At 54.0% G+C, this 8984-nt stretch overlaps 1 protein-coding gene across 1 annotated transcript; it reads right to left on the reverse strand.

Moving 5' to 3' along the window:
* Nucleotides 1–6251: 6251 nt before the first annotated feature.
* LOC309854843 (transmembrane protein C16orf54) lies at nucleotides 6252–8612 on the reverse strand. The gene is made up of 2 exons (XM_082714449.1): nucleotides 8478–8612; nucleotides 6252–8038 (listed from the first exon to the last, which is right to left on the reverse strand). Exon 2 carries the CDS (start codon nucleotides 8036–8038, stop codon nucleotides 7346–7348), a length of 693 nt encoding a protein of 230 aa, XP_082570575.1. The 5' UTR covers nucleotides 8478–8612; the 3' UTR covers nucleotides 6252–7345.
* Nucleotides 8613–8984: the final 372 nt, after the last annotated feature.

The raw sequence follows: 8984 nt of genomic DNA on the forward strand, positions 1-8984 counted from the left end.
TGGAATCGTCCTACAGCCCTCCTGGAAATCGATCGGGGGAGACAGACTCTGGGTCGGTGGGTTGCTGGGGAACCTCTTTCCTCTCTCCCAGCAATTCAGCACAGAGACTCCAAAGCCTGAGACAGTACCCGTGAAGAGTGATCCCACGAGCCCCTTGCTTTTTTTTTTTTTTTTTAAGATTTTATTTATTTATTTGAGGCAGAGAGAGCATAGTAGGGGGGAGAGAGAGGTGGATTCCCCACTGAGCAGAGAACCCAACGCGGGGCTCCATCCCAGGACCCTGAGATCATGACGTGAACTGAAAGCAGATGCTAAACCGACTGAGCCATGCAGGCGCCCCAAGCCCCTTGCTTCTTGATATTTGGTTGTTCTTTAGCCGAAGGAAAGCATTTCTATTGGGCTAATATATCAATATGTGAAGGACGATGCTGATTTATTAGAGGCTGGATAAAAAAAGAATTCTTCCCGCATTACAAAACAACAATAATAGCGCCTTCGCTGTAATCTCCCCCAAGAACCAAGCATAGTTCATCGTTTCTTTTTCCATGATTTGTTTCGTTTTCTTGGAATGTTATGAGCCAGAAGGGGATTTCACTGAAGTTTCACAGCATTTTACATAAAGGATTGTCCATACACAGTTTTATATTTTTGGTAAACTAGGGGCTTCTGGGTGGCTCAGAGGGTTAAGCCTCTGTCTTCTGCTCAGGTCATGATCTCAGGGTCCTGGGATCGAGCCCCGCGTTGAACCCCTCATTTGAGCGCCTGGTCGAGCCCCTCATCTAACCCTCCTCCTGGAGCTCTCTGCCCGGCGGGGGGCCTGTATCCCCCTCTCTCTCTGCCTGCCTCTCTGCCTACTTGTGATCTCTGTCAAATAAGTAAATAAAATCTTTTTTTTTTTTTAAGGTTTTACTTATTTATTTGACAGAGATCACAAGCAGGCAGAGAGGCAGGCAGAGAGAGGGAGGAGGAAGCAGGCTCCCCACTGAGCAGAGAGCCCTATGTGGGGCTCGATCCCAGGACCCTGGGATCATGACCTGAGCCGAAGGCAGAGGCTTTAACCCACTGAGCCACCCAGGGGCCCCAGTAGGTAAACTAACTACCCAAATAGACGAGTGACTTCAGAGGCTAAAGTAAACCTTGCATTTTTTTTTTAAAAGATTTTATTTATTTACTTGACAGACAGAGATCACAAGTAGGCAGAGAGGCAGGCAGAGAGAGAGGGGAAGCAGGCTCCCTGCTGAGCAGAGAACCCGATGCGGGGCTCGATCCCAGGACCTCGGGATCATGACCCGAGCCGAAGGCAGAGGCTTTAACCCACTGAGCCACCCAAGCGCCCCAAGCCTTGCATTTTTTTAAGTCCAATCTAATTAATCCCAATGGATGAAAAGTACACCGGGGAAGTTGGAGAAGGTGCAGGAGAGCTGTTTCTGTGACCTGTTCCGTGGCGACAATTCCGCAATGCTCTGCATAAAATAATTAAGATAGAACCAAAAAAAGCTTCATACATCTTTTCTGACAGTTAATTTATCTTCGCCTTTATTTTTCATATGTTAATTAATTTAGTTATCAGGTTATAAAATGAAGAAGTAAAAATCTCTATTCACTGCTCTTCCCTGGAGAGACTCACTCTTACGAAGTTGTTTCGGATTCTTCTGGGGCCTCTCTTGAATTGTAAAGATGATGATTTATAGCTTTGAAAGCTCTATCGACTCTGTACATGAAGGACAGAGAATTTAGCTTATGCCCACTTTTTCTTTTCTTTATTAGTTTTATTGTTTTCTAAATTTTAATTTTATCTCTATATTTGAGTCACTAATCTGCACCCAGTGTGGGGCTTGAACTCATGACCCTGAGAGTCAGGGTCCCACGCTCTACTGACTGAGCCAGCCGGGCACCTGTGTTCAGTTTCCTTTTATTGGTAGTCTTTCTATTGATTATCATTATAACTTTAAATAATATATCTAATCCCCTCTTCTCAATGTAATCACAGAAAATTAAGATGTAATTTGATACCATAAAATTCACCCTGTTGAGGTGTTCAGTTCAGTGGGTTTTAGTATTTTTATAGAGTGGTGAAATGTCACCACTATATAATTTTTAAAAATTTTTTTCTGAAGATTTTATTTATTTATTTGCCAGAGAGAGAGCACAAGAAGGGGGAGCAGCAGAGGGAAAGGGAGAAGCAGGCTTCCTGCTGAGCAGGGAGCCCGATGCAGGGCTCGATCCCAGGACCACAGGATCATGACCTGAACCAAAGGCAGACGCTTAATGACTGAGCCTCCCAAGAGTCCCGAACATCCAACTCTTGATCTCAGCTCAGGTCTTAATCTTTGGGTTGTGAGGTCAAACCCCGTGCTGGGCTCCATGCATGCAGCCTATGTAAAAAGGAAAAAAAAAAAAAAAAAAGACCTTCAACTGACGGTTCATGAACCACACATGACCCACAGACTGCCTTCATTTGGCTTTTATTAGAATACACACACAGGGCGCCTGGGTGGCTCAGTGGGTTAAGCTGCTGCCTTCGGCTCAGGTCATGATCTCGGGGTCCTGGGATCGAGTCCCACGTCGGGCTCTTTGCTCGGCATGGAGCCTGCTTCCCCCTCTCTCTCTGCCTGCCTCTCTGCCTACTTGTGATCTCTCTCTCTGTCAAATAAATAAATAAAATCTTTAAAAAAAGAAAAGGAAAGAACCAAAACGTCTAATGCTGCCCACCCAGGAGGCTATACAGTGTTCTTTAATTAAACTGTGCAGGTCAGGGATGCCTGTGTGGCTCAGTCCATTGGGCGTCTGCCTTTGGCTCCGGTCCTGATCCCAGAGTCCTGGGTTGAGCCCTACATCAGGCTCCTTGCTGAGCGGGGAGCCTGCTTCTCCCTCTGCTGCTCCCCCTGCTTGTGCTTTCTCTCTCTCGTTCTCTCTCTGTTAAATGAATAATAAATAAATAACATCGTTCATGATTGTGGTGAGCGCATAAGGGGAGAGGAGAAATGGAGGCTCTTAGGAGAGAAGCTCTTTCCAGAAGTTTGGCCGTGAAGGCAGTAGAAGGTCCCGTGTGGTGAACTACGGAGAATTGGTTGTTGGTTGGCTGGTTGTCTTAAGGTGGAAGAGATTTGAACTTGTTTATAGAGGGAATAGTTTGGGTCTTGTGATGTTGTGAACGGTGTAAACTGATTGGCTCATCTCCACCAGGAAACATGTTAGAAATTCGGCAAAAAATCAAGTAAACATCCTTCAGAACGCACAGCTGGGTTTCGAGAAAGGAAGGGGATTCCCCCCCACAAAGAGGAAATTAAAAAACCAGAGCTTTGAGGCTGTCGATCTTGGCAACACAGGGGCTTGGGTTCTACCCTCACCTAGAGATTGGAGATGAGGTCTCTCCTGGGCCATTGAAAACAGGGACCCTAATATGAAATTCCTCCCTCCTAAGAGGGGGACACCCTCAGTGAAAGAGTAAACTGGGAAAAAAAGCTTTCCATCAGGGAGCCTGGGTGGCTCCGTCTTAAATGTCTGTCTTCGGCTCAGGTCATGATCCCAGGGTCCTAGGATGGAGCCCCGTGTTCGGTTCCCTCCTCTGCGGGAAGCCTGCTTCTCCCTCTCCCACTCCTCTTGCTTGTGTTCCCTCTCTCGCTGTGTGTCCCTCTCTCTGTCAAATAAATTAATTAATTTAATTAAATAAAAAATATTTCCATCAGCTCAGAGGGCACAGAAGAACCTTGCCGGCTTCACCGAGATCTGATGGCAATAGAAAATCTTTCCCGGCAAGCCAAAGGCTTGCCCTGGCTCAGATTTGGGGTTCGAGTTGACACCATCTGCAGGGGCATGGAAAGCCAGATAGAGTGAACAAATAACACAGTCCAGGGTTGGGAATACCCTTGAAGCATCCTTGAGGGGAGCATACCCGGAACCTTTCTAGAAAGACACCCTCAAACCTAGTCACGTGGCTTCCCACTGATAAGGCCCTGCGGACTCTGAGTTCACAGCCCCAAATTAGAAACTTAAGAGGAAACCATCTGTCATGATTGAAAGTGATGAAGTTCTAGAACCTGGGTGAGGTTTGGTGGGCTGAGGTCCGGAGCCGATGACCAAGAAAGAATTCTTGAGACATCTTTGGTGCAAAATGGTGGTTTATTAAAGCACGGGGACAGGACCCGTGGGCAGGAAGAGCTGCTGCCCCGGGTTGTGAGGGATGGCAGGTTATGTACCCTGCTGTTGGGGGAAGGGGAGGGGAAGGGAGGTTTCAGTGGAGTTTTCATATGCTAAAGAGGGCCTACAAGGTGCCAGGATGTTCCAGGCCTGCCGGAGGCCTTGCCCTTGCTGCTGGATCAATGTTGTCTTTAGACCAGCCATTAACATTAAGATCTTTGGGAGACTTTTTGGTGGGGTGTCCCAATCCTGCTCTCAATCGTCTTTGTTAGTGAGATTTAGAACATTTGTAAGCCAAGGGAGACTCTAGCAGGATTGTGAGCTCTGCAAGTTAACTCTTTGCTTATTGTTCATGGCAGTCAGGGCTGCCTGAGGGATGCTACACTTATGGAGGGGAAAGGGTGAAGAGGGGGGTGCAAGGCGCCAGCTTTTGCTTTGTCCTCAGCCAGCCTCCTGCTCCCTCATCAAAAGTAAGGACCCTAGGACTCCAGACAACAGTTATAGGAAGAATTTTAAAACAGACTCAATGTGAGAAAGTAACAAGAGGCGGTTAAAACAAGAGGCAGAGGTTTAAGACAAAGAGGAAGGAGAAAGGGTAAAACTAACACCCTGTGAATCCACCAGCCTGGCAGTCCATTCCCCTTTCCTTGGGCTCCGGGAACGGGTGGCCCCTGGTCTGGGTCTGGGAACAGAAACGTGACTCTGGGGACAGCAGAGGGGGCGTGGCGGTGGCGGGAAGCTCACGTTCATCCATGCACGTGCACACCTGTCCTTCATGTCACTGTTTGCTTAGAGGTCAAGCTAGAAAAGTCTGCATAGGGCATCTGCTCAACTTTCAAGTTTCCTGGGCCAAGAAAGAGCGTGAGTCCCAGTAACATAACCACCACTTTCCTGAAGTCTCCGAGTGCGTGGGTGGCCAAGCCAGATGGCGAGCGGGGTGAGCACCGCATGTCTGTGTGTTTCCCTGCGCGACTCCTTGGTCCCCGTGGGCAGAGTCCCCGCAAACCGGTCCAATCAGCTGCCGGTGACCGTGAGAAGTGACACCGATCTCCAGCTCCTGAGGGACGGAGATGGGGCAGGAGCCCTGAGCCCTAGCTTGGATCAGTTCTGTGTCCCTGTCTCAGGTCACCCCGTTCAACCCCTGTTGGGCTGGCAGGAAGGGGCAGAAAGTTCCCGCCACGAGACTGAGCTCGGACAGGAGAACAAAGGCCCAAGCAGGAACCTGAGACCCCGGCCCCGGGCTCCTGTGGACCAATGGGATCCCGACGAGCAGGCGGGATATCCGAATAAGGAAAACTTGCCAAAAGACCCCTGAGCTCCCCCCGAGACCCCTTAAAAGCCCCCTCCTCCCTGCCTTGGCGCGACTTCCCCCACTCTGCTTTCCAGAGTGGCCGAACCTCGCCCGAGGGCGCCCACCTCCTCCCGGCACCACTTTCCCGGCTCCCCTTCTCCTGAGCCCGGAAACTTCGCCGGAGAGCGTTTTTAATAAGTCCTGCCTTGCACCCGCTTTGCCTGGTGTGGTGTTTCTCTCGCCGGAAAAAACTTTACAACCCCCAACCCTGCCACTGGAGGGACTGAACTCTTGGAGAGCGGGGCTCGGTCTGACTCCTCCGGCCCCAGGGCCTGGCTCGGAGTGTTCCTTCCACTTCCTTCCTTCAAGCATCCAGGGGTCTGGCCCAAGAGCTCTGAGGCTCTCCCGAGCAGGAAGGAAGAGCTGACTCTTGGCCCCGGTCCAGCAGCAGTTCCTGGGTGTGAACCGGGAGCGGGGGCGGGGGGGGGGGGTTTCTGGCCATTAAGCAGCACAGGATGGCTCCTCCCTTGCGCGACTCTCAGTCCGTTTCAGTACTTGGGGGCCGGGGTGGGGGAGGCTGTGGAATGGCACAGAATGTCTAACCCTAACCCTTGCTGAGCCTTTGGTTCCCTTTTCTTTTAACAAAGAACGGATCTTTGAGTCAATGAATGCTTCCAGCGCGCGGAGGGAACAAGGTCTAAGTAGTATCTTTGTTTACCTTGTAATATCTTTGTTTACCTTGTTATTTCTTCTCCTGTTGGACCTTCTATTTATGTCAAGTGATACTGGTTTTCCATTTGCAGAAGTGATACCAAAAAGGTTCCTTTCAAAATAAGTTTATTAAGCAAATAGTAAGTCATCTTAAAGAAAAACATAGAGTAAATAATAGGACAGGTGGTAAAGCGATTGGACAAAAATCCCAACCGTCCATGCCTGAAGCTGGGGAACTCGGACCCCCTGGGAATGGAAACTCCTTTCCTCTCTCCAGCTCCTGGCTCCGATCCCAGAGAGGAGGTCAGCCCAGAGAGACGACTTTCCGGCCAAGGACAGATCTGGGCTCCGTTTCTCCAGGGTGGAGCCTTTCAAATAAGCCTGCCTGGGGGCAGATCTGTCTCCCAGGACTGATTCAGCGAGCTGCGAGCTACAAGGGAGGGTAGCCACAGCTGCGAGGGAGGGTAGCTAGTAGCCACGTTATTAGGAGCCGCTCTGTCCTGGGCAGGGTTCCTTTCCACTGGCCTCTCTCACCCCGGAGGGGTCAGAGTCGGAGGGCGGCCGCTGATGCCATCCATGCGAAGTCCCAGCTGTAGGCCAGGAAGGGGCCTCTCCAGTTTGGCTGACCAAGTCCCTGTTGCAAGTTGGGGGTCAAAGCCACAGCTGAGCTGTAATTAGAGGTTCCTTTGCCTGGTCTTGACCTCTGTGTGTGTGTTTTTCTGAAGGAGTGATCTGTGGCTCCCGGAGGCGGCGGGACAGACCCTCGTCACCCACACTGGAGCACCCACAGGACTCCTGCACGCGATCCTGGCATCTTAGGTGCACAGGGAAGGAAGGTGGAGCCTCGTGATGATGCTATTTTCTGCCTCTTTGGTACCTTGAGCTCTGAATCTGCAACATGATTTCGGTGGCTTCTGGCCCAGAGTGAGCCCCACCCCCAGTTCTCCGTGCTGCTTGCAGCCAAAGGGAGCACTTCTGAGCTTCCCCCCAAGCACCAGTTCTGTCCACACGGAGCCTGTGCTGGGGGATAGGGGCAGATCCAGGGAATTGAAATCCAGATGTAAAAGGCCGGCAGCGCGTTGGCGGACATTCTTCCTGGGGCCCCGGGTATCAGCTTCAGGTCTTTAAGGCCTCAGAGAGACTCCCTGAGATAGGGCCTTCCTCAGGGGTCTTTGGGAGGCCAATCCCCCAGGCCGTGGGGATTCAGAACCCCACACTGGTCCGACTTTCGCGCCTCCAGAAAGCGGAGATCTGCTCCAGGGTGACCCGAGGCTGGGGGCCCCACTCAAGATCAGGGCTTCCTAGCTGCTGCCTCTGGGCCTGGGGGCTGCCCAAGTGCACGGTGGCCTCTGGCCTGTGTTCCGGCTCAGCCCAGCTCACCAAGCCTGGGGCGCAGAGCCTCTCGTCCAAGGCCTGGGGTCCCCAGAAGGTGCTGCGGACTGGGGCCCTGGGTGGGGTGTGGGGGCCCAAGGAGCTGGGAGGGGTGAGGGGGGCTAACGGGGTGGGGGGGGCAGAGGGGGCAGGCGGGGCTGTTGCCCGGGCCTCCAAGGTGCCCCCCGGGGTGGGAGGGTCTGGGGCCCGGTCCATCAGCAGGGGGACCGCAGAGCCGTACCAGTCCTCCGAACGCTCTCGGGGGGTGCCCCTGGGCTCGATCCACAGTTCTCCTCCGGGGCGCCAGACCAGGGTGGGCGCGTGGTGGCTGGGGTCTGCGTGCTGGGAGCGGCGGAACAGGCGTTCTGCCAACACGGCTGTGCTCAGGAGGAAGAGCGCGGCCAGGGAGGCCAGCGCCAGCATGATGGGGATGCAGGGTCCGCACGGCAGCGGGGGCCACGAGCCCATCTCGGGCACAGGGAGGCCCCCCGTGGGCCCAGAGGGCTGCTCTGGAGTGGAAGGCATCTGGAGAGACAAGGGTGGGGAGAGTAAGGCATCGAGACTGGGTGGGCACGGCCTAGAGGGCGCGAGAGGCAGTGAGTGTCCGGACCCCAGTGAGGACAGAGGCAGAGGCCCAAGGGGCTCAGTGTCTGGCCTGGAAAGCAGACCCAGGCAGACAGAGGAGCCAAGGGGACCCAAAAGGGCAAGAGAGAGACAGAAGCCTGGAGAGCCAGGGCCCCTCTGTGGCCGGAGCCCAACACTCCTGCTCAGGCTCCCCACCCAGCTCGCTTCCAGAAGCCCTGGTTCCCTCTACGAACCAGGGGTGCCTCAGACAAAACTCTAAGGGCCCTAGCACCCCCCCACCCCTGCGCCCTAGGTCTTGCTGGAGCCTCAGAGGAAGTCGTGGGTAAGGAAATCAGAGTCCCCCGCCCCCCGCCGGCCCCCGGCCTGTGTGAGCACCCACCCGCCGCAGGCTGGCCCCGCGGACCTTCCTGCGGCCTCACGACTCTCCCCGTGAAGCAGGTCTTGCTCTCTCCAGGCTCCGCTTCGCTTGCTGTCGTGCTAGGCGTCAGGCGTCCCCACCGCACCTGTGGCTGTCCCCACCGACTCCGTCTCCCAGGCTTGCCTCTGCCCGCCGGGCCCCACACCTACAGGGGCCTCGCCCCGGCGCAGCCCCAGGACTCCTGGCTCTCGGTTCGGAGCTCCCCTCCCTGTGCAGGAGGGTGCCGGGCGGCGGCCCCGCAGGAGGGCGGAAGGGAGGGCACCACCTGTTGCCGGGCGACGGTGCCCCAACTCCTCCGGGCCCAGTGGGGTTTCCTAGGCGACCTGGGGGGGATGTGGTCAGTGTGGTGGAGAGGCGCTTCCTGGAGAGAGGCGGGGCCCGAACCGGGCAGTGGTTGGTTGTACTGAACTCCGGCTCACCCCATAGTCAGGCCCCAGGCCCCAGAACATTCACCCGGAGACAGAGAAG

This window comes from Mustela nivalis (assembly GCF_964662115.1).
Source record: "Mustela nivalis genome assembly, chromosome: 19".
Lineage (NCBI taxonomy): Eukaryota > Metazoa > Chordata > Mammalia > Carnivora > Mustelidae > Mustela > Mustela nivalis.